The 26,438-nt window shown below is 43.2% G+C and overlaps 1 protein-coding gene across 2 annotated transcripts in view; it reads left to right on the top strand.

Annotated features, from left to right (window-relative positions):
* The window catches only part of Nell1 (neural EGFL like 1), an 821,283-nt gene that overhangs the window by 503,343 nt on the left and 291,502 nt on the right, over positions 1-26,438 (top strand). For both annotated transcript variants that reach the window (XM_041649180.1, XM_041649187.1), the window contains exon 14: positions 23,769-23,891. In XM_041649180.1, the coding sequence (XP_041505114.1) occupies positions 23,769-23,891 (123 nt within the window). The remainder of the gene's footprint in view (positions 1-23,768; positions 23,892-26,438) is intronic.

Genomic DNA, 26,438 nt, shown 5'->3' on the forward strand with positions numbered 1-26,438 from the left:
GATACCAGGACCCAAAGGGGTCCTAACACGCAGAAGCAGAAAGAGATACTATTCTCAGGGGCTGGTTGGATATGTAAATCGGACTAACCTGCCCACAAAACTCTGAAGATGCAAAGTTGAAGGAGAAGCATGGTGTCTTCCTGACCTTAGTTGGTTGGCACCATACCCAGCTTCTAGGTCCAGTTCAGCTGGTATGTCCTCATATATCCCTGGGGAATTAACTACTGTTGAGGTAGTTAGTCCTTCCCAGGAATGAGCTCTGTAATTGCTTATCCATATCAAGCGGTCAGTTCTAAAAAGATGTACATTCAAGCAACACTAAATGGATTTAGCAGGTTGTGTTTATACATCCGAGTCTCACAGCAAGCCTCTGAGATGGGACACAGTCTGAGATTTTATGTATTTATATAAAAATGTGTGTGTGTCTAATAATACTAGTTGTAAAAAGGTATGTATTTGAGAGGGCATGAGAGAAATTGGATGGAGGAAAGTGAAAGATGTAAATATAGTAAACACTCCCCCCCCCACACACACACTAAGTCAAGAAATTATAGCTGTGGAGCAGTTCAGGACATTGCTTACTCCGTAAGATGGACACTTGTGAGGCTCACAAGGATTCCAGGTGCCCATCAGAGGAGGAAGCAGTGCTGGATGCCACCCAGACAGCAAATGTGAGAGTCAGTGTGGTTTTGTGGACCCTCAAATCCAACAGTTCTCAGTCTGTGTCAGTGAACTTAGGGGTCTTGATTGATTCAGCTTTGTTCCTCTAAGACAGGCCTTTCCATCTCTCAGGGAGTTTTAATCACTTCTGGACCATCTCCAGTTCTTACTGAGTCCTTATTGAGCTGTGGCTACTGGAGTTGACAGTTCTGCATGCTAGCATGCTGTGGTTGGCTTGTGGGGGTGGGGAGGGGGAGATAATGCATTTGTTTTCATGTCTTGTACCCTCAGTCAACATGAATGATATTTATTGGAAGAAAATAGTTTCATTTTTTTTTTTTTTTTATCGGCTGGGCCTGTAGCAACACAGGTCTTGTTAGCATGGGTGAGAATTTACACTTAAGAACCAAAGGGTGAAGCAAAGCTTGGAGAAATCTGACCTCATGCAGGACAGGTGGAAAACAAATGTCTGCATTCCACACATCCCAGTGGATTTATCTTAATGAACTTCTCTATTGTCTACATGCGGGCAGCCTTTGGTTTGGGGCATAGACACAGCTTAACATGAGGATCACTTATGACTGAGCAAGCCTGTGGCATTTGCACAGTCGTTTTAATGTCACCGAGTCTCAGCTGTGTCACCTGTGAGACAGGGATGAGTAGCTATGCCAAACAGGCTGGCCTTGAGGGTGAGTCATGCAACTGCAGTTGTTCAGGCTGAGTGTCTGGCACATGATAGAAATCGAATTCAAAAACCTAATTTCCTCTTCCCTGGCCTCCAAAGAGACAAGGAGATGTGAAGTGATTGCCATCACTGGGGTCCTCTTGAGATTAGTCGGAGGGGACCCCAGCAGACGAAAACTAAAGCTAGCCTTCAAAGGAGAAAAGCAAATATCAGAAAAAAGATGGGGTAACATAATCCATGAAGGAATAAGCTACATAACCCAGGTGTGTTGACTCTTGTCTGTCACTCAGGAGCCCGAGACAGTGCCATCCGGAGTTAAAGACTTCCTCCGATACACAGTTCATGAGGCCAGACTGGGGAACATGAGGCTTTGCCACAAGCGAACCAACCAACAGAAACAATTGTGAAAGCTGGGAGGATAGAAGATCTGTTCCCCCCGATTATTAGAAGACTAATTTAAAAGAGGACAGAGGATGACAGAGGGCAACTTCCCTGCTGAGGAGGTGGAGCATGGTTGGGGCGCTTCAGAACAAAGCATGTTAGCAATCAGAATAGCTATTGACGTGATCCCTTCTTTCCAATGGACTGGCCTGGGCTGGGCTGGATGAACTGGTCTGCTGGTGATGAACACTTCCCTTCCAGACATTATATTTTAAGCATGGCCATGACTGTACTGGTTTATTTCTTGTAACCCGCCCAGTGGGTCAGTTATTCCAGGGTCCCGAAGAGGCGCTATCTGAAAAAGACATGGGCAGGAGGAAGAAACGGAGACCAAGCAGGAGCCAGACAAGGTCCTGTTCTCGATTTGTCAAGGTCTCACTTTATTGGTGAAATGGTTGTGGCTTATATAGCTTTTGAATGAGGAATTTGGCTTGGGATGGGGGCGGGGGCATGGCAAGGGCAGGAAGGGGTCTTGCTGGAGCAGCAATGGTCACTAGTTGACACTTGGTCACGAGTCAGTCACAAGTCGACACACCTAGTGTTCTCTATGCAAGTGGAATTGTTCTTTTGTGATTCCACAAACAATTCTCTAGATAGTTGGAATGTGGGGCAGTTCCGCTAACAGATAGCTCTCAAGATAGTTCGGTGTGGGGTGGGCTCCACCAACAAACAGTTCTCAATACAGTTGGGGTGTGGGGCTCTCCACAAACATCCCCAGGACAATGGTCCCTGCTATAGTCTTTGGGGAAATGGCTCCTGACAATTTCTCATCAGATTCTCTTCTGATATTTTCCTCTACCTTGTCTGGGTGTGAGTTACATACTATGTCTGTCCTTCCAAGGCTGCCTTACTCAGATAAGAATGCTCAACCTTAGTTATTGGAAACCTCATACTTTTCAGTTGAAAAAAAAGTTAAAGCCCCAAGAGAGAGCATAAGGGGCCAATGATGAGGACTTTGGAATCGAAAAGCAGACAAAAAGGGATTGTGGGAGTATCTTGTGTATTACATGCTGCATCAACTTGGACATCTGTCCTGGTCTTTTTCTGTACGACAAGGATAACAATTTAGGCCTTATTGTGACCCTGGGGTTGAAATAAGGAGCCACCTGAAGAGCATGGGCTCAGTAATTGCCAGCTCCCTTCTCCATCCCCTGTGTTCTAACATTTAAGGGGAGGGTGATACCTCCTCCCTGCAGAAGAATCCTAGGGGCAAAGGTAAAATCTGCACACTCTTCTGAGCATAGCTGAGTTTTGCCTTTGCTCCTTCTCTAGTTAGTGTCCCTGAGGGAAGGGTGATCAGACTCCTCTCCTCACTGAGCCTGGGTTTGGGGGGGGGCGGGTCCTCCTCCAGACCCTGGTTGGAATGTAGGCTGGTATTTGGGGGCTGAGTCAGATAGCTGTCATCTCCATTATGAATAACTGTGACCAGCCTCCACCGCTCTGCAAATGTAAATAGCTCTCATATAGGGTGTATGCGTAGGCAATTTCCTTCCAGCTCGGACATGCCAAGACTATGGACGGCTGTGGTATTGTGTTTTCTCTCACTGTTACTCGTTCTTCAAGTAAAGAAAGGACATGCCTCCAAAGCCTCTCCTCTAGAAGTAAGGAAATGTTGAAAGGGGTTTTCCTTTCTCATTAAAACTTCTTTTTTATTTAACAAGAACTAGGGAAGAGAGGAAATTTTAAGACACTGGGAGGCACCAGGCCAGACATGCAGATGAGAGATCCAAGAAGTCTCAGGCCTGCTTCCCTGGGCTGGGCTCTGCTCTGTGGCCTAGATCGCCTGATGGTGTATATTTCTTGAGTCCTTTCTAGTACAATGGTTTTTGACACTGTGTGCATAATCCCTACAGTCTTGTTTATTTTGTGTTTGAACCCAGGGCCGTGTATACCAGGCAAGCGATCTATCACTAAGCCCCATCCAAAGCCTGGTGTGATGCTTTTAGTGTTTTCACAAATGATTGTAACCACATAGACAAACTTAGAATAGATGTGATGGATAACTGTGGACCCAGGCTTAGCATGCTCCATGTTTACCTTATTTGAGGAAGCCTGTACATAGCACTGAGGAGCCTCGGATGTATTACTGTTCCATCACTGTGGGGAATCTCTGACACAAACGAGGAGGATTCGTTTTGACTCGCTTTCAAAGTTTCTAGACCACCAAGGGAGGGAGGCAGAGAGAAATGCCATTGGTAGTTGTCTTTCTCCTTTATCCCTTCTATGCTGTCTAGGCCTCCTGTCTATGGTCTGATGCTGCCTGCTTTCAGTCTTGGTCCTCCCCCCTACCCCCAATCTTAGTTAACCCTCTCTGCAAGCCCCTCACTGACAGGCTGAACGCGAGTCATGTGCTTTATTGACCTCCAATCTTTGCAGCCCGATATGATTGATAGTCAAGGTCAACAGGAAGTTGCTCTTGGATTTCATTCTTCCCTCCCATAATTCTCCTTTTTCTTATATATGAAACTTCTTCTTTCCATGTATGTTTGAATACTATTGCTCATGTTTATATGTCTATAAATGTAGATTGTGTTTAAAGTGTTTTTACATTTATAAAAGCAATGACATATTATATATGTTGAACCAATGGTTACTTTTACTGCTGAGCATTTGTGTGTGTGTGAGAGAGAGAAAGAGACATGTGCCTGCACTGTTGTGCATACACAAGGAGTTATAAGTGCACATTCCTTGTTCTACAGCAAGTGCGTGCATGCAGGCACACATGCTCAGTCCAGAGGTCAAGCCCAGGTTTCCATTCTTGGTCACTGCTAACCTTGCTTTTTGAGACATTAATGATCCTGGGGGGGGGGGGGGGACTTCATTTCTTGATGTCTCTCCTGCTGGAATGACCAGCAAATCCTCATTTTTTTTTAAACTAGGAAGCTGGGGATCAAACTCAAGTACCTATGCATGGCACACAGCACTTGTGGTCTTTTCCAGGCATGCGTATGTCCTAGTTCATCCACCTTAATGACTGGATGTGAATCAGTTGTGTGAATTGTCCACATTGTACTTAGCCCTTTTCTTGTTGAGTAGGTTTTACAATAGAAAATAATGCAGGAATTAATGTCCTGGTGAAATCTCTCTTGCCGTGGACATCTTTCTCTTCCCTTAAAGTTGCCAACTTGCTGCTAAAAGTTGGAAAAACCACTCTTCCAATGACTTACTCCTAGGCTTATTTATTTTATCATGACTCGTTAACGCCAGCTGTGGTTAAGAATCCCAAATTTGCTATTTTCGTTCAGATGGCATACATCACATACTCAATTTTAGCAGAAAGATGGGCAACCCGCTGTCAACAAATTTCCTATTGTATGTGGGTAGCAAGCTTATGCAGTTCATTACTGTTGTGTGAGACCTTGTGAGTGTTGTCTCAGGCAGCTGGGCTGTGGTGATTCACTTGAATCACCTTGAAGCCTGCTGGATGCAAATTCCTCTAAAACAGTGTGGCTCTTTTGAGCTTTTCTAATCTCTTTTCTCTGTGCCTTGGAGCACTTCTTTCCTGATCAGACCGAAGCACCCATGTGCTCCAACATTTTAACTTTTTGTTTGGCTTCCTTGTAGGTAGAGCTGCCTGTGTTTCATTACTTGCCCAGAAATGCTATAACCCGAGAAAAGATTTGCTCTTTGAATTGAGCTGGGGTATTTTTTTGTTGTGCTTGACAGTATTGGCACTGAAGTAACGTTGGCTTTATGTGGACTGTGGAAAGAAGCTTAGTGGTTGAACTGAAGAACTGAACAGTCTGTCTTATTTTGCATCCTCAATCAAAAATTCACAGGATATAAAAACTTTCATGCAATCACAAGTTTGTTTAGCTTCTAGAGGGGGTGTAGAATAGGGGATATTGTTGTCTATACCTTTAAGAGTATGTCAGAACCCTGGTGTCCGCACATGGTTTGAGACTTGTGTTTCAAGATGGAGATCAAGAAACTTCAGCTACTTGTTCAGCGTGGGAAAGCAGCAGGGTCTGAGAAACTTCACTTGACAGCTCAGAGTCTCCCATTCCTCTCCTCAGCATCACTGCACCAGGGACCACGCTCTTCACATATCCACAACTCTTCAGGTCATTTTACTGGCTTTACTGTAAAATGGACAGGAAAAAAAAACAAAAAAAAACAAATGAAATCATCTAAGATTTTTAAAAAGTAGTAATTTATGGTTTGCCATTTCATGCATATAAACAATTCTTTCTGGCTGCATTCATTGTACCGCCCTTCATATTTCCTTGTTCCCAATTATTTACTTAGTTACTTACTTAGTTCTTTAGTTAGTTTTGGGTTTGCAAAGCACTGGGCTTAACTAGGGCCTCCCATGTGGTCACGAGAGGGAACTATAAACTGGGCATGAGTAACTCACTAGAGGCTACATCAGTTTAGTGTGTGTGTGTGTTTGAGAAAGGGTTTCTCTGTGTGTAAACTTGGCTGTCCTGGAACTCCCTCCAGGTACCAGGTTGACCTTGAACTCACAGAGATCTGCTTACCTCTGCCTCCAAAGTGCTGGGATTAAAGGCGTGCACCACCATTGCCCTGCTAGTGGCTTCATTAATAAAGAAAATGCCTTTTGCTCCCTCAGCCTCTTTTGAATGCCTTTGGCTTTCCTGGTGGTCCAGGGTCCCATGACCCCTTCTCATTCTGTGGTTAACTGCTGACCAGTTCAATCTCCTGTAGGCCCCTGCGCAGGTAATCTCAGCTGCTGTGCTGAAGGTTTGTAAGGATCCTGGCTTTGTCATGCATTTAAGACTGCAACCCATGGCTCTCTTCCCACCATCCAGCTCTTACACCATTAGGGTCCCTCCTCTACAGTATTCCTTTAGCTTTGGAGGGTCTGATGTTGGTGTGCCATTGACTAAATACTAATCAGATGTAACGTCTCATTTTGAATTACCCTTTGTATCAAGTGGACTTAATAACCTATGAGAGGCTTGTCAGAGAGAGAAACTATAACATACCATCATTCAATTATAGATCGCAGAACTGATCTAGTAGTAGTAGCAGTGGGTGGTATCGGTCCTGAGTGACACATTTTTCCTTTTCAGATATCCTGCTTTTATAGAGTTTACATTTCCCATTTATGTAATGATAATTGTTGTTCTTTATGCAACACCTCAGAGCTATAAATTATTATTAAATGGTAACCTTTGCTTATAATATCTGAATGCAAGCATGATGATATTTACTCAATTCAGCAGATAGCAAGCGGAGGGATTACATGTGTGGTCAGGATAATCATCCTACTTCCTGATGTGTTTTGCGAGTGTTCAAAGGTATTGACGTTCATTAGTGCTTGGGATGGCAAAGTTCTCTTTCCAGTATACGCCAATAAATTAAGTAAATCACAAATATTTATCATGAATTTTGTTCTACGTTTAAATAGGTAAACTTAAGCAAATGAAATTAAGATTTAATGCCTAGTTTTTAAAAAAAGTATTCTTTTATTGGGGTCAATAGCACACTGTGTTTGTGTGTGTACTGAGAACTTAACATTAGGCTACAATCTAATTGCCTATTCCTATTTTGAAAGCCAGCAATGTACACTGTTACAGACAGCTTATTTCATGTTCTTATTTTCCTGTTGACTCCTAGGCACAGTTAAAGCGGTCATGTTGTAATGCCATTATTTTCTAATTAGTGTTTCCTATGGAGATTTTTATTTAAACTCTATATTGGAGCATAAGAGAAAGTTAAACTAAAGAGAATGCCTGGGAAGAGGATGTGGTCACACTTGTGTATGGATATCAAATCTTGTCAGTAGAGGATACATCAAGTCAAGCATGTGAGATGGATTGACTGGTGTGAATGTTATATATACATTTTCCTTTGTCTTGGCTAAGTGTTGGGAAGTTATTCCAAGTCTTTAATGACTAGGTTTTGGTAGGTGTTTCATTCATTGCTTATAAATTATTAGTTACTGATAATTGAAAGCCATTTATAAAATGGACATGGTTAACAACGATGGGAGTGTAGTACCAAGCCTGGCTATTTGTTTCTTGGTGGCCCTTCTCCACTAAATACTAAGTTCAGAGGGCTATTAGACAGCTAATATGTCACAATTCAACATTTTGATATCAGGTAGGCAAATGGAAGAATTTTCAATGCTGTAAATAATTGGTTTACTTATTCAAGAATAGGGTTAACCTCAAAGAGGTTGGAACAGTGCTGGGAAACATCACCAGGAACAGTTTGGCAGATTTGAGAGTATAAGTCAGTCTGGATCAGTCTGGAGCACAGAATGACAGTGTTGCCTGGCGACATACAGAAAGAGAGTGGGAAGTGGGTACTTGCTGAAGGTCTGTGTCTGAATGTTCCCCGCAGAGGAAATAGGGTAATGTGAAGAATCTTCTTACAGATACCTTGTGGAAAAAAAAAATCGATAAATATTTGTAAGTTCATTTTTATATTAGAGTCAATCGGCCTCTTTCTCATAGTCACCCTGCAACAAAAAATTGTTTAAAAAGAGGGACTTCTTTAAAAGAAGCAAGACATAATTCTGTAAGTAAATCTAAGGTGGATGTTGAGAGCTGAGGACTTTCTGACAAGAGGCTGCCGGGAAGTTCTGAGTTGTGTTTCGGCAAAGTTCCCAAGCATCAGAAAACCGCCCAGCTAACTCATTTTCATCTGACGTTTCTGAGCTTTCCGTCTCTCCTCAGTGATGGAGATAAAGGACGCGCTTGAAAGACTGACTGCAGGCTTCATTTTAGGTTCTGCAGAAGAAGTCAATATCAGATTTCAGAGTCTGAGGATGTGTCCCACTTTCATGGAAAAAAAAAAAACCTCCTGATGTTTATAGCAGAAATCCTGAGTTTTGTAGATATTATTGGATTAGATGGTAGCTGCGTGGGGCTTCCTCCAGGAGACCCTCAAAGACGCTGACTCTTCCAGCCCATCACATTTTACCCTTATGGAGCCGATTCATGGCTATAATGTCAGTGTCCATCAGGTTGCAAGATTGGCTACGAGGCAGATGACAGAGACTAGGTACAGAATGACCTTTAGTCATTGTTAAAATATCCTTAAAGGACAGCCCTGTGAATTCCTGTCAAGCCCATGGCTGGATGGCATTTCTGGGACCTCAGGCTCCTGGTGTGTTACTGGCTTTATGGCCAGGAGGGGCACTAGCATCCATTCTTATTCCTACCCACCAACTTCAGCCTAGATCTCATTCTGCTCCACTGTGGACCCAAATGACGGTCCTTGATGGGAGGGTGTTTGGTTGTTCCCCCTCTAACCCACCTCATCCTTGGGCCACCTAGAAAGGAGGGTTAACAGGAAGGCCAAAAAAACAGTACTTTTTTATTTTTTTTAAGATTTCTTCGAAATTTTTTTTATTGTTTTAATTGAACTATATATTTTTTTCTTCACTCTTCTCCCTTCCTTTCCCCTCCCCTTCTACCCTCTCCCAAGGTCCCCATGCTCTCAATTTACTCAGGAGATCTTGTCTTTTTCTACTTCCCATGTAGATTAGATCCATGTATGTCTCTCTTAAGGTTCTCATTGTTGTCTGGGTTCTCTGGGATTGTGAATTGTAGGCTGGTTTTTATTTGTTTTATGTCTAAAAGCTACTTCTGAGTGAGTAGATATTATATTTTTATTTCTGGGTCTGTATTACCTCACTCAGTGCAGTGTTTTCTAGATCCATCCATTTGCCCGCAAACTTCAGGATGTCATGATTTTTTTTCCTTGCTTTATAGTACCACATTTTCTTCATCCATTCTTTGGTTGAGGGGCATTTAGGTTACTTTCTGGCTATTACAAGTAATGCTGCTATGAATATAGTTGAGCTCATTTCATGGTGGTATGACTGATCATCCTTTGGGTACATACCCAAAAATTGTATTGCTGGGTCTTGAGGTATTTTGTTTCCTAATTTTCTGAGAAATTGTCATGCTGATTTCCATAGTGGCTGTACCAGTTTGCACTCCCATCAGCAATGGATGAGTGTTCCCTTTACTCCACATCTTCTCCAGCATAAGCAGTCATCAGTGTTTTTGTTCTTGGTCATTCTGACAGGTGAAAGATGGAATCTGAGAGTTGTTTTGATTTTTATTTCTCTGATGACTTTAAATTTTTGAAGAAAGAAATTGAAGCAGACACCAGAAAGTGGAAAGATCTCCCATGCTCTTGGGTAGGTAGAATTAACATAGTAAAAATGGTAATCTTACCAAAAGCAATCTACAGATCAATGCAATGCCTATCGAAATCCCTGCAAAATTCTTCACAGACCTCAAAAGAACAATACTCAACTTCACATGAAAAAGCAAAAAACCAAGAATAGCCAAAACAATCCTGTACAATAAATCACTACCTCCTAGCTGATTATGTCTGGATCCCCACACTGAAATTCCTAGTCAGGTGGTTTGGTCTTGTGTTCAGTTACATACTGGTTTTTTCTTAAAATTATCTAGATCATTAAATGAATAGTCAATATCAGGGAGCTGGCTCAAGGCAAGTTTTATAAATTCACAGACCAATTTAATAGCAGCACCTGGTAACTTGGTGGCAATCTGGACCCTCAGGCCCCAAACCCGTTTGAGTTTGTCAGAAACTTTACACAGGCAACATCTAGCAATCTGCATTTTATTAAGCCCTCCAAGCGATTCGGATGCATGCCAAAGCTTGAGAAATGCTGTCTAGACTAGGCTTGGAAGGTGGGAAAAGAGGCCGAGGGTGCACTCCCCATTCAGAAGGAGGATGAAGTTGTCCAACGCTAGGAGGAGACGAGACGTCAAGCACTGGGGAGCAAGCAAAGGACCATGCTGGCAACCAGCATGGCAGGGCAGAGGGGCTTCTAGCAGGAGTGCCTGTCCACTGGCTTCCAGCAGGACGACTGGCTCACTGCAGGCGGCTGGAGGACAGTCAACACATAGTGTATTTGCCATGCTCTCCTGGGGTATCCATGCCAAATATTTAAAGTTAACCGAGCAGAGCAGCCTTCTTCCTGCACTGGTGTTTGGTGTTCAGTCTTTTAAAATATAGTCCTCTAGGCAACCATTACTGCACAGTGAGTACCTGACTTCCTAAATAAATCCCGTTTACCACTCCGATTAAAAATGGAAGACTCTAAGATGTTCTCCACTTTCTTCCTGTCCATATTTACTGAGCACTGGTTCCATTTGAGTGATATAGACATATATTGTACATCAAACACACAATTTAAAAGTTTTAATATCGTTGTTGAGAAAGTAAAATGAGACAGGTGAAATAAGAGTTTTAAATAATTTTACTGCATGAAGAATATTCAAGGTATTATTTCAATATGTAACGGGTATGAAATTATTAATGAGCTATTTTGTCCTTCTTTTTGGGGTGTGTCTTTGAAATCCAGGGTGTATGTTTCTCATGGCAGCACCCCTCAGTCTATGTTTATCCTGTCTGGATGTTCGGTAGCCACATGTGGTTAGTCATTGCCCCGTAGTACAGAGTAGGTCTAAATCTTGGGTCAAGGACAAATGTTGAGCCTGGTCAGAGCCTCAGCAGACTCACAATTCAGGGAGTTTGTCCCAGTCAAATGCTTTTCAGCACACAGACTGCTGTCCCCCTGCAAGTGCTGTCAGCAGGAGCACAGTCAGGGGTTGATGAGAGGAGTGTGGGGTGCCTGATATTCCTTTAGGGTTGTCTCATGTTCTCATCCCCTAGCTCTGTCTTATTTCTCTTCAGATCAGGCATGACTTCTAAATCAGACATGGGGCTGCATACTGACTTGATATTTGCTTTTCCTGCTGAAAGAGCTCTTTTATAACATCAAGGCTTTTGTCTCTCTACTACCCTGGGCTTAGAAGAGCTCAAGGGTTTGGGAGGCAATGGTGAGCGTGATAGTGGCCTTACAGCCTGGCGCATCACACCTTCCCGTTCAGTCCTGTGGCAGCTGTAATGGACGGAATAACTAACATGGCGGTTCGAACCCCATACCGCTGAGCTAAGAACTTCATCACAGATTTTGCATTTAGGTCCCAGTTTGCAATCCTCTCTCCCTCTTATTTTCTCCCACCCTCTATTCCTCTTTCTTCTAATCTTTCCTTTCTCGCCCCATCTCCCCCTCTTGGTCTCATGTAGCATAGGCTGGCCTTTAACTTACTATGAGGTCAAGGACTGAACATGAACTCCAGATTCTCCTGCCTCCACTTCCCAGGCTCTGTGGTTAGTGGCGATGTATACTGAGACACTCTGCTTCAGAGCTCAGATCTGCTTCACTTTCTTCTTCTTTGGGAGACCAAACCTTGCCTCCTCTACTTCCTGGCCTTCTTGGTGTGATTTTCTGTTCTTCTCTGCATTGACTGTTAGATAATGTTGGCCTCAGGAACTGAATATGGAATTTATTGACAGGGTTGGACTTGCTGTCAACATGTGCACTGGATTGCCCAGAGCACCAAAAGAATGTTTTGATTTCTACAAAATTTACTGGGCTCCAATTAGGGTCCATATATGTCAGTTGATACTGTAAGATACTGCTGGGGGAGCCAGTGGGAGGGAACTGACCGACTGAGTCATCTCTCAAGATGGGAGAATGTTGAGTGGATCACACGTTTCCCAGTTATTTTGAAATCTTATCCAACCCCAGATCTATGGTAATTTTACAGAGTTACCACACCACCACAGGCACATGCTCAGATGCTTTGTAGTAGCCGGCTCAAAAATAGTAGTATTAACAACCACTGCTTTAGGATGCTCATAAAATCTCTGGGCCAATAATCCAGATAGAGTCTAGCAGGAATGGCTTGTATCATATTTGGTCCTCAATCAGGAAGGCTTCAAGGGATGAGGAGAGGCTAACAACTTGTAGGCAGAGTCAATTGAAGGCTACTTTCTTTAGCTGCCAAGAGCATTTGTCTATGCCTTGGAGGTAGACTCATTTGAGCACATTGGCTGGTATGTGCCAATGACCACACCTCCGAGTTCTCAGTTTCTGGTACTATAGTACCTAGGTTCTGAAACATGACTAGATGTGAAATCCCCAGGCCCAGATTCCTCCAGAAGCTACTCAACTTCTCACAAACCTTGGCAGTAACATACTGATGCTACATTTTGTTAATTACATAGATCTAAAACCAGTCCATCAAAGGCAGATTAGATTGGACTTCCGGGTAGAGGTGGTGAATGAAGCTCATTGAGGATCAGCTTGTGGCATGGCAGAACATGTTACAGCCAACTTTGGAAACTCTGTACCCCCACAGGGAAATGCAATTTGCATCTGGCTGTGAACAACAGGGTTGAGTCTCTGGCAGGGACGCAGATAAATCATGTAATCACATTTTGTGTGCATAAGAGATCCCTAACACAGTCTCACACTTCCCCTCCCAGGGCCAGGGCTTTTCAGTAGGGCAGTCTCCATACATCTGTCATTTTGTTGTAACCCCACAGGGTTTCTTGAAAGGATATCGTTTTGTTTGGCAAACTCTGATTTAATCCATTCACTCAATGTCACTTACCTTTGGAAATCTTCTCTGACCCGTGGATTATGGTCCCCTGCTATGTGTTACTGTGGTACCTTGCTTGACTCATCTGTATTGTCTAGGATTAAAAAGAGGGAGGGGACTTAATTGGGGGAGGGGGAGGGAAATGGGAGGCGGTGGCGGGGAGGAGGCAGAAATCTTTAATAAATAAATAAATAAATAAAACAAATAAAAAAAATGGTCATTTGTGTCTCTCCATTGTAGAATCCATGAAGCCAGGCTCAATATCTGCCTTCTCTATCATATTCCCTGTATGTGACATGCTGTTGAAATTTGGTTTCTATCTGTTCTTGTCACTTGTATTTTCTGAAGGGAACTGGGCAACCCAAAGAAAGAAGAGGACCACATATATTGTGATGCTGTCCCTCTCCTTTTCATTTCCCTTCTCTGCCTCTTTCTCCTTGTTCTCTTTTTCCTCAGTCCCCTCCTCCTTCTTTAATTCTTCAGTTATGGAGGTAATCAGTTTAGCCTACTTGTTAGATCTCTGGACAGCTGTGGAAGTAGACTGTGTAGGAAAAACATGGAGGTCTCCAACTTATGGATGAGCAATAAAGAAAATTACCCCAGGCTATCTGACTCAGAGAAGCCAGGCTTCGCTATGCTGTAGGCATTTTACCACTGATTGAACTCAGAACTTGTGTATCCAAGCAAGGTAGGAAGTCTTCCATTGAACTGGACTCCTGCTCCCAGGGACTTTCTCTTGTGATGTAAACTGCTGGGAGAGCCAAGATGCCAGTTAAGCTTCCCTTCAATCTCAGGAAATGTTTGCACACATTTCTAGGGTGATGTATCCTTTGGTGGCTGGCTGGATTGTTTTCTGTTTTGCTGGGTTTCATAGTTTGAGTCTAAAAGTTAGATAAAGACAAGAAAAAAAAAGTTAGATATGACAAGAATTAGGCATCTCCTGGATATTGAACTCTGAACAATAATCCCTCGTTGTTCCTTTCTCAATTCTCATGGTCCTCAGCTAGCAAACTAGTAGAGATTGGGGGTGGGGCACTATTCAGGCAAGAAGAGTGGGGCTGGAGAAGGAAGTCAGTGGAAATGAAGAGATGAGTTAACATGGAGCGACACACTAAAAGTGTGTTTTTCTGTAATTCTATTGCATTTTGATTTCATTTACAAAGAAGAAAATGGACGCAGGAGCAAGAGATTTCTCTGTGGCCCATAGCTGGTTCATGTTGGGGCTGGGGAAGTGGCTTAGTGAGTCTGTCTATAGCACCGATTTCTTTCTCTTCCCCTTCAAGAGCCATGGTCATACACATCTAGGAGTATTTCCCCAGCACCCCGGGGGCTTTCCAGTAAGCAGTGAAGGCCACTGAGCCTCACCAATCACTATTCTCTCAGGACCTTTTGGTGTAGAATTACACAGAAATCTGATCACATTCGCTTCCTGAGCCTGCTAAGTAAACTGTACACACTGGATGGCTTCCAAGAGTGTTCTCTCTCTCTCTCTCTCTCTCTCTCTCTCTCTCTCTCTCTCGTGATTTTGGAGGCTGGGAGCTCAAAATTAAGAGAATAAACAAAATTTCCGAAGGCTCCATTGGAGAATCGTTTTGTTGGCCATTTTCAGCTGTCTGAGGATCCCGGTGTCCAGGCTGTTGGTATCTGCGGCTCCTGGTGTGACTTCCCTTCTAGCAACATCTAGTAAGCATGTGCCCAGGCCCTCCATTGGTCTTTTCCTTCTTCGTATCTGTGCGTCATTTCTTCTAATAAGGTTATTTTCATTGTCCTTAACGTCCACTGTATACCCAAAGAGCACCAAGCAAAGTGTCTGTTGGTACCTATTTCCCTAATAAAATCACATTCTGAGGTTCCTGGTGGGAATGAAATGCTGGGCGGGGAGGCGCCATCAGTCAGTTGTGCTCGGGTATGGCTGAAGGATTCAGCTGGAATGAAGGGATGTATTTAGAAGTGTGCCTTCAGCGACACCGTGTTCTGAAAGTTTTCTCTAATGCCTCCAATTTGTATTTTCTTTTCATCTGGAATTTCACAAGTCCTGAACCCAGAGCTCTGGGTAGCCTCACCATCACCCGTGAAGGAGGAAGAAAGGAGTTTCTGCGCCATCACTTCCATTTTGTAGGGAGAGAAAGAACACTCCGTTCAGGCAGAATCCCTGAAGTCAAAACAAGCGTTGCTGATAAAGAAAAAAACATTAACCCAACATTATTTTTCTTGTCCTGTTTTATTTTTAGAATTTCTCTTGGTAGCTGTGGAACCAAAGGGAAAGATCAGAAGCCACTTTCTTCGCAGGAGACAGATAAAATGCTCAGAGAAAGGGTCACTTTGGGGATAAGCGTGTGACCATTGAAAGATACTAAAGTCGAGCAAACAGCCTTGTGTCTGCTATGTTAGCTGTGAATACCCTGTTGGACTGGGGGCTTTTAGCAAAACCCAGAGCACAGGCACAGATACCAGTTATTCATCAATTTTATAGTTTAAGGTGAATTTCTAAATTCTTGGTTGTGATTCGTGACTAATGGTTCCGGAATATCTCATGTGCGGCTCAGGGGCTGTTTAGCCCTTTTTATGTTTTTATTTATTTATTTTATTTTAAAACAATATATTTTGATCATATTCTTTCCCCTTCCCCAATCTCTCGCAGACACTTCTTCCCCTTCCTACCCACCTAACTTCATGCTCTTTCTGTATCTTAGCCAAAATCTAAGCCAAGAATGAAACAGAAGAAAAACATAAGTTCTGTTTTTTGTGGGTGAAATATTCCCGAAAATGAGCCTTGCCCTGGAGAGCAGTTGATAGGCCAAGTGACACTCCATTAGGAACACTAGATTCTTCCTCTCCTAAAAGCTATGAACTGTGACTGGCGTTTTGGCTAGGATGGGTCTCTTTGTCCACTTTCCCTTCCTTCCCCATGCTGGGACTGTGTCTGGCTTGTGCTTCTGCAGATTTTGTGTCTGCTGTTACAGTCTGAGTTCCTATCTGCATCAGTCCTGGCTGTGTCGGGAATACAACCACCTGCTTCTTTTGGTCCTTTCTGATAATCGTCCACCATCTCTGTGAACTGATCTTATCGTTCCCATTTTGAGGCAGCCACAAACGGATTCAAAGACATTAAGCTTGCTTTTTCAGACCACAAAGTGAGTGGATTACATACAAAGATAGATTCAGAACTGAGGTCATTTGATTTTCCCAAATTTCAGGAGATCTAGAAACTTAGGGGACATAGAGGAAGCAAAAATAATTTGCAAAACATTTCTGGAATTATTGGGGTTGGCTCCATAGGAAAAATAACTAAGTCCCTTAATACTGGTGCTGGTGGTCCTGCTGCTGACTGATGGTTGGTGGTGTCGGTAAAAGTGATGGTGCTGATGACAGTGGGGTTAGTGGCGATGGTGGTGGTGATGATCAGGGTAGCAGTGGTAGTAATGGTTTTGGTGGTGATGGTGATAGTGTGATGGTCATGGTGGTGGCGTAGTAGGGACGTTTGTGGTGACAGAATGATTGTACCGGCGATGATGGTGTTCGTGGTGTGATGAGGACAATGGTGACACTAATGATGGACACAATGTTGATGGACTCTATCATCTTAAAGCATCTACTTTGTTCCATTAACAACACTACGTTCATTATAGAGTTTATTTCCATGAGTCGTCGTTATGTAAATGTCTCTTGAACATCTGCTTGTGGAATCATCTGATTGGTACTGACTACATTTTATATGCAAATAGGAGCGCCATTTGCTATAGTTCCTGTGACAGCTTGGACATCCCCATCTACCTTCGTCAATCTCCAAAACTTTGCCTTTTCACAGGGAATTTGGATATGTCTGGAATTATTTTGTTCTAAGTTCCACCAACACTACAAACTCTCTTATTGAGCAATAAAATATACATGTTGGTTGTAAAAAATTCAAACACCTGAAGTGAATAAGAAATAGTACAAATGTCTCCCACTTATCCTCTGCCCAGCTCACCAACAAATCACTGTTAATGGTTTAGCATAGAATGTTATAGGCTTTTCTCTATATATGCACAAGTGTCATATGTAAGTATAATTAGTGTATGTAATTTTCCACATTTATTCCATAATACTACATATGGAAGTCAAAAGCACAAGATTGGGTTTTCACTTTCCATTTTGCTTCTTCCTGCTCTAGAGGAATTAGGACAGAGGATAGTGAGTCTCCTTATTCATTTCTCCCACTGTCTCTATGGCCTCTTAATGTCATCTCTGTCCTACTCAGAAAACAGCCTTTTGATTGGGAGACCATCTCTACCAGTGCACAGTGAAACCACTTCCAAGAGGCCTCCTCTCCTAGGGGAGCTGGGATGGATGTTTGTGGAGTTGGAAGAGGTTTAGGCTGAAGCAGTTTGTCTCAGGAGAGGGAAATATAGATGTGAAAGCGCTTATGCTGGTGTGCCTCCCAAGCATGAAGACTAGTGCCCGTGGAGAGTTGACAGATTTGAGCACCTGACCTCAGCAGGGAATCTGCTGGACCTTAGCCTCCAAGCCCCCTTTCTGGCAGGTCTAATACCCACTCTGAGGTGTGGACCACTGTCCCCAAAGCTTTTGTCTGTGATTCCCAGAACTGTGGTGGGGCCCTGCTGGTAAAAGGCACCCAGTAAGGAATGTGGTTTAGTGATCCATCCTGACACATAGCGATCTCTTTCTGGTATGACATAGAAACATGCTACTTGGAGTTAAAAAGATAAAACAAAAAAAACTGTGTTGTGTCATAAATGACCTCGATCCTTAGGCCCAAGTCATAGCTTCAGAGTTTGTATTTAGGAAACTAGGGAATGTCTTTTTAATTGAAGTGTTTGTTTTGTACATAACACATCCCCCATGTTTTCAACTAGAGAAGAATAGAATATATACGGTTCATTAGCAAGAAAATCAACATAAAGAACTCTCGTCCTCTGAAGTCCGTTTCATTTAACACAAAACCCATGAGATTTTTATATTCCTGTGAGGGCATGGCTCCAACATTTTATGTTATGATTTTAATACTTTTGATGATATCGTTCATGAAGCATGGCATCCACTCCTTTAAAGTTAGTTATTATATCGTATCTATTTTGTGGGGGGGAGGGGACGCACGTGAGTGACAGCATGTATGGAGGTTAGGTACAAGCTATGGGAGTCTCTTCTTTCCTCTCACCAAATGGGTCTCGGGGATCAACATCGAGACATTGTGCCTGATGACAGGTGCTGAGACGTCTTGCCAGAGACACAGAACCATGTCCGTGATCTAATCTTATGTTTCCGTCAACTCAAAACAAAGCCAGGCAAAACAAAACACAGCAAAAAGCAAAAAAACAAAACAAAGAAACAAAAACCCTTATTCCCCATCTACTGGAATCCACTTTATCAAATTTAGATACTGTATATAAACTGAAACCCTTCACACATGTTCCTTTATGATTGGCTCTCTTCACATCCTGTATGGAATTTGGCATCCACGACTCTCGTCCTGCCATCTGGTGGTACTTGGTTTTGAATCCTTGCTGTGTAACAATCCACTGTGTGGTCTCACATTTCCTTTATACATCTATCAGTTCACCACCACTTCTCCTTCCAGGGGTTATGAACACTGGGATGTAAGCCTCTGTGTGAACACAGGTTTGCCTTCCTCTTTGAGTATATTGCTATGACAAGCCTATGCCTCAGAATTTGAAAAGCTCCCAAATTTCCAAAGTGGCTGAAATATTCTATATACCTACTAGCAATGTATGACTGATTCAACTTCAGTTTGCCAATTTATTATTTTCTAGTTTTATAATCATGGTTTTTCTAGTGGGTTTAAGGCAATAGTTCAGTTTGGTTTTCAAATTTTCTAATATAAACACATTTTTTTCTTCTTGTATTTATTTGAAATTTGTATATCTTCTTTGAAGAAATCTCCATTGAATGTTTTGTCTCTTTTTTACAATGGGACTAATAATTTGGTATTGAGTTGTAAAACTTCTTTACACAATCTAGATCCAAACTGTTTACTAGATACATGGCTGGAAAATACTTAATTTTAATTTGTGGATTATGCCCTCAGCAGCATCTGAACCCTATTCCTTCTTTGTCCATCACTGCGATAAACAAATGCAACCCCATGCTATTGTCAGCCTGCTTCTTTGTTTAGCTTTCTTCCTCTCAATCTCCCACACCAGGTCAATACCTCTTTCCTGTCTTAATTCTCCTTGAGCCCTCCGCAGTGTAGCTTCTAGCTTCTATGTTCCCCCTCTCTCTTCCCATCCCTCCCTCCTTCCCTCTTTTTACAAATGAGTATTTGTATTAGCACTTAAATTTCAGAAGCCCTGCCACAGGCTAGGGATAATGAAAAAAAAGGAGGATATAATTTCTATCCTCAAGAGACTTGTGTTCTAGTAGAGATGGAAGACATCCATCATACATTAATGAATGCAGAAATGTGAGTGTGATTAGCTCATGAAGGAGCAGCGCTGGTTGTGATGTAAAAATGTTGCAGGCCAAATGGCCCCAGCCCAGGAAACCCAGCTTTCTTCCACCGACGAGGTGAAGGTTTAGTTGAGATCTCAAGGACAAGAAAAGATACTATTGAGCCAGAAGAAGAAAGTACGTGTGGACAGGAAGGAGCTAGGACTCTTTGAAGGAGGACACAAAGCAGTTCTGGTTGGAACGGAGCAGAAGCAATAATAACATGCTGTATCTGATGGGTTTTACAAACTGTTCACGTAAGGACAGTGATGCAGCGGCTGGGTTTTGTTTGTTTGTTTGTATTTTTAAACCAGGAATGGCAGGATAATCGGATTTTATTCCTTGAAAGATTTCGATACATGCCATGTGAAGAACAAATCGGAGAGAAAGCCATGTGGGAGCAGGGCTCTGGGAATGAGTAGCTGGGGTAGCAGGAGAGATGCAGTGGTGTGTGAGCAGCATGGACTGGGAATGGTGCGGAGGTGTTACCTTGGGGGCTCCAGAAGGAGAAATCTATGTGACTCAGGGGTGGATTGATTATGAAGCATTAAGGGGAAAAGAGGCATCGCAAAACTAGTCACGACTCCCTGGCTGTCCTTCTGTAGTTGTTGGCCAATGAGCACTTTGTCGAGTCTTTCCAGCCTGTAAATGCCAAGGGAGAGGGAACCCTTTTGTTAAGTTTAACTACTGTTTGACAAGTGAGTCCACACGTAGTTGAAGCACCATGAATGACAGTAGTGACAGTAACGTCACTCACTCTTGGAGCACTTAGTGGCAGTAACCTGCTGGGTTTCACCTTCATCAGCCAGCTCAACTTCAGCACAGTCCCAGGAGATAGGTCCTACCCAGTAATATCTTCTATAGTGCCCATAGCTAGAATCTACCAAACCCAGATTTTCAGCCTGGGGCGTCTGGTTCTGGATTCTGTTTTCTCCACTCTCATATCTTGTTAACTTCTTATGAGTCTTTACATATCTTGGACCTTTGACATTGTTTACAGCATCTGGAAAGAATTTGATTTTTTTTTTTTAAAGAAATCATGTGTCGCATGTTCATCTCCATCAGATACAGTTTTAAAGGCCCAGTTATTTTGTAGAGTTGGGCAAGACTGCGGATAATGCTATCTGGGAACTTCACGTTCCTCATCCTTTGGATAGAACCCAACTCTCAGGCAGTGTTAGGAGGTCTCTGGGAATTCAGGGGCAGTATAGAAGATGTTTGTTTTATCTTTGGCAAGATGAGGCCGCTTCGACTTGTCATGGTTTAGCTCTGGCCATAACCAGGTGGCTTTCAATCACTGCTCAGTGCTGGGATGGTTCACCTGGTGTGAAGATCCTCAAATCTGAGACCCTCACTCACCCATATTTTGATGCTAGGTAGGTTGTTTATCATCCCTTTCCTTGTTCCCTTCTTTATAAAATCAGCAAACCTCATGGTAGTTGGGTGAATTAAATGGTAGAACGCCTGTAAAATGTAGGTCGGTGTTTAGCACTCTCTTAGTTCTATGCCATTATCTAAAATGTTGACAGGTAAAGGTGAGAGCTCCAAAATGTCCCCCAAATGTAATATGACTTTCTTCAAAGTTAATTGGCACTGATGACAGAAACATGAAATTCTCATAAGGCAGGGGCATATGGCTGTTTCCACAGTAAGCTAAGACAAACTACACACTAAGATGGGTCAAATCCATGTGGTCTAGAGAACAGATATAGATTTTTTTTTTGGAAAAATGTGGGTTTGAAGTGGTATTTAAAGCTAGGCAGGGCTATATTTATTCCAACCAAGTGGACGGGGGAGTATTTGAGTCAGAAAAACAATATGAAAAACCTTTTGAGTCAGAAAGACAATATGAGAAACCTAGATAGGACAGGAATGAAGCCGTATTGCCGAGACAACAGTGGCCATTGCTTATTGCATAAGAGAACTGTCTTCTAAGATACTGAGTGACAAGAGCAGGTAGTCAAGGCTGGACCTGACTTTAGAATGTTTGGTAACCCCCAATATTCTTTTGTTTGGAGTATTCTTTGTTGGCAGCTCTGGCTGAGCCCATCGCCCCTCTTGAAAGACAAGTTTCTATGGTCCTGTAGTAAGCGTCTTCTCTCCTGTAAAAGCAATGACTTCTCTGTCATGAATTCTCATTCTGGGCTGTGAGGGCTCCTCTTAGCATGGCCACACATGCGTGTTTGTGCAAATCATTCAGATTTGTGCCCATTGTCACGACGCTATTACTAATAGAGCATCCTTGGCTTTAGATGTGTCCCAGTGGTCAGATGGACTATTGTCACCTCCTTAAGACCATTTCCCTCTCTACTGGGTTCTTTGCAGATGCACATGGGTATCTGATCACCACGAGCATTTATAGCAGCAGAGACTGTCTACTCATTTTCATATTGCCAGGTGGATTCCAATATTACTTATGAAATGAATTTATACAAGAGAGTGTGAATCCTTAGTGTTCCTAGTGTCATGTGATACTGGCCTATACATCCTAGATGACTGGTAGTATATAAACGGCATTGGACATCTGTGAGCTTATTATCTTCTGCAGTTTGCTCGAGATGGCTTTTGCGCAGGCTAGCAGTCTGTCCTTATACATTTTACTCTCTTTTCTTGCTCCTTGCTTACATCTACTCATTTCCCTCTGATATTTCTGATTGGTCTTTAGGCCTCAAGAAACAGTCTACTTGGAGAATCTGAGGTATTCAATGGACCATATCCACTTCTATATGTACTCTAGTTTTTACGAGATTTAACCTTTCACATGGCGAAGGTCTTATTAAAAATTTAAAATAAAAATTAACAAAGAAAGACATTTCAATTGATTACTACATTGGCTTCATACTTTACTTAGCAAACTACACCGAAGTTTTATTTTTGTTCCAGTGAGTGCTATTCTTTGGACTTCCTAGCTGGAGACTCCACTCTTGATCACAGCCTTTTGTAATTTTAATAGTTTCACTTGACTTTTCTTCTTGCAGTGTTTAAGAAGTTATTGATAATAGCAGGTTTTGAGAGAAATAAAGGACATATATTTTCCATATTGTTTACTTATAGAACAGTCCTTTACGTAGCTACAACTCTGGGATGTGTGAGGGGAGGGGAGTTTCTTATGAGAGCTGGTCTCAAAGTTGGGCATTTTCAGTGTATACTATAGTATTGTTCAGTCTCCTCTTGGGTGCCTTATACCCCAAGTGCCTCCATCCACAGTCCGTAGGTTAGTTCTGAGGCCCGTGACAATGAGTTATTTGGAGAATTAGCCTAGTGAAAGGCCTCAGGAAAGGCTAGAATGCCATCCCATCTCCGACTCAGCAGGTCCTCTGCTAGCCTTTGGAGGTGCATGTTGGTAAATGCTCTTTGGCAGGCTGTGTTAGCTTGGCCTTCCTCTTTGAAATGTACTGTCTTTGTATAGACAAGACTGTGTCTCAAAAGAAAATAAAGGAAAGAGAAGAAGAAAGGTGTGTGGAAGGAAGGAGGTAGCGAGGGAAGGGAGCTTGGGGGAGACAATGTCTACTGTACACACTGGCTTTCTTATGCCTGGCATTTTCTGTCCCTAATGCCCTTGGAATTTTTGTAACTCTGAAAATTGGTTATTATTATCCCATTTCAGGTAAGAAATCCATTAGGGTTGTCAACATATTGATGCTTTCACACAGTTGCCACGGCCTGCTCTAAGGCTCTGGTTTCTCAGGGGTACACTTAATGTTCTCTGAAGAGGTCTTCGGTTGCCATGATCTGGGTCGCGGAGTGCCAGTAGAGTCCGGCAGCGCACATCTGGTCTCTTTAGAATCAGTAGCTATACAGGAGAGTTGGTCACAAAGATAATTCACCAGCACAGATTTCATCAGCGCCCATGGGTGGGTGAAGGTCACCCTCTAAGACTTAAATATCAATGCAGGGTAGGTCCCATGGCTTCTCTAGGGTGAAGACAGTAGATCCAAAGAGGAAGTTCCTGTGTGTCCCAGGCTTGCCTCAGCCCCCCCTCCCACATGCTGGGATCAACGGGCTTAATTCACCATGCCTGGCTGGTCACCGCTGTACTTGTTGGTGAGTTCCAGCACACTTCTGCAGCCAGTCCAGCCGTTCCTCTTGTAAAGACCCGTCTCTTGTTCTCCCCCACCCCACAGAGCACGACGACTGTGGCAGCGGACAGCACAACTGTGACAAAAACGCCATCTGCACCAACACCATCCAGGGACACAGCTGTACCTGCCAGCCGGGCTACGTGGGAAATGGCACCATCTGTAGAGGTAGGCACCGCCACCTGCTGCCCCAAGCTGTGCCTGTGGAGATTCCTGCTGTCGCCGCCCGTGGTAGCTGGATACAGCTGGTTCCTGCTTTTGGTCTCTTTGCAGCCAGGACACTGTGCGTGGTGGAAGAAAAGCCGGAGCAGATTTTGGGTTGTGGGTGTGGTCCTGGTGGAGTTCCACAGCTGAATGGAGCCCCCTAGCTTTGTCTTGTAGAGCAAATGGAACTTTTGAGGAAAGATTCCGTCCTGGTGTAAATTTGCATCCATATGAACTGTGCTCAGAGGGCGAGTGGTTGCCAGTCCTTCTCACATTCGGGCTGTCTGCTTGACTGAGAAACTTTACACTTAGAAATGCTGCTTAGAAGCCAGGCATGGTGGCACGCCTTTCATCCCAGTACTCGAGAGGCAGAGGCAGGCACATCTTTGTGAGTTCGAGGCCAGCCTGGTCTATAGAGTGAGTTCCAGGACAGTCTCCAAAGCTACACAGAGAAACCTTGCCTTGAAAAACAAAACAAAACAAACAAAAAACCCCAAACAGAAACAAAAACAACAAACAAACAAACAAGAAATGCTGCTTAGAGTTCAGCCAGGGTCTGGCTTTGTGTACATTTATGGTCGTCTTCACACACTTCCTTCAGTCTTACAAGAATGCAGAGCCTCACCCCTGGTTCCTCCCCGCTGGCCACTCACTGTCTGCATACTTTCTCCACACAGCATATTGATTACTGCCAGTTCTTGGATGCTGACATATTCTCAGTCTTCATGGGTGCTCACTTCCTTAAAGTCTCCACCCTGATGTCCACATATCATAGAATCATCATGAGGTGTTACCAACAGTGGGCCCTTAATGTTCCCAAGTCCAAACCTGGCTTCTCTGCTTTTCACAAATGGAGTGAATGGACACTCTAGGTTACGTAGTTGTGTTTGTCTCTGTGTTATTGGCCTTGCTGTGAAGGTGGGAGGCCTGGGTAGCAAGCACATGGCCCTATCCCCTACAGCTTCATGCCTAGGAAAAGAACGCACCTGGCATCCTATAGCTGTTCATTAGCTATGTGATAACCAGCCCCATCAATCAAAGAGGAAAGAGACACAACTTCCCTCCTTCTTTCCTTCCCTTCCTACATTTTCTTTTTCTTTCCCAGCCAGAAACTAAAAAGAAAGCAGAAAGGAAAGACAGTAATAATCACAGTGTCTAACTTTCAAGATAAAATTTTGCTCACACATTTGATAAGCAGAATAAAACACTTTAAACCAAGCAGCATGTGTTGCTAAATATCGTGGCCTTTAGGGTTAAGTGGACAGAATGCTTGCAGACAGTGCCCAATGAGATTAGCATAACCTGACCTGAGGGTTAAGGTTCTGAGTGGGAGAGTGTTTATCTGCCTTCCCAGCCCAGCATTAGTGCTGAAATGGAAATCAGGCTTTAACTAAGCAGTTGTCAATATGGAGCTGATAGACTAAGCCTCCTTCCCTATCTGTCATTAGCTGGATAAAATCTGGTGATCCTGTAAAGCATTCTTGTCTCCGTGGCTGAAAACATTGGCATTTATTTTGTAAATACACAGTGAGTGCGGATTCTGTCTGGACGCCAAAAAGCAGAGGCAAGACAGGGCCCCAGAGGACTCATTGAAAAATAAAAAAAGACATGAACCAGTGCTTCCAATCCAAGTAGAACATTTTACAAAGCAACACTGGTTCTTACAAGAGGCTCGTAAGACTTAAGAAAATACTGAGCCTTGTCCTAGGCTGGTGTGCGCTTTACGATTCTTTTGGTTGCCAGCAACAGGAAGCAAACATGAGCCCTGACTTTGATTTGCAGAGCCCAGAGACAAATGAAGGTGTGGGCTTCTTACAAAAGCAGGCAAAGCTACCTCCCCAAGGTGCTGAGATATTTATTCTTGCTTGTGCTGGTAATTGACCATTTGGTGTTGTTTCATTGGACATAGAGACAGTTTCTGTGTGATTACTGACCCACAGGATAGTTGTGGGTCTTCCCCGCAGTACGGCATCCTCATATGGATATGGCCTCCACATCCTGACCTTGCTTAAGGCAAAGAACTTGAACCAAGCATCTCCCCTTCTCCAGACTCCATATTCTAAGTCCACAACAGACAGGGCACTCCAGGATTTGATGATCTCTGAGGCAGTTCCCTGAAGATTTGCATCGTGCATCAGGTCCTTGACATCCAGCACCTAGGACAGCACCTCATTCATATTCTGGAAATAACACATGTGCTCAAGCCCAAGCCTTCCAGTGTCTGCTAACAGAGCCTTTAAGGGATTGTTAGGATAAAGCGGGAGAGAGGAATCCAGAGAGACTGTACTTGGACTGAAGCTCTAGCTTTCTAGGGCATCCAACCCAAACTCTTGTCTGACCCAAGAGCTGCCGAGTAAGGGAGAGGATGCACAGACCTTTTGGGTGTGTGTGGCCTGGCTCATTCTTCACCTCTGCACAAGAATTAATGTGCCCAGGAGAATCCTCATTCTGGATCTTCCTGAACCATACTTGCAACAAATCCACATGTATGAGGTTATTGAGAATGTTGCA

This window comes from Microtus oregoni, unplaced genomic scaffold, assembly GCF_018167655.1.
Source record: "Microtus oregoni isolate MIOR12 unplaced genomic scaffold, Mior012 000000F_ref0000247, whole genome shotgun sequence".
Classification (NCBI taxonomy): domain Eukaryota; kingdom Metazoa; phylum Chordata; class Mammalia; order Rodentia; family Cricetidae; genus Microtus; species Microtus oregoni.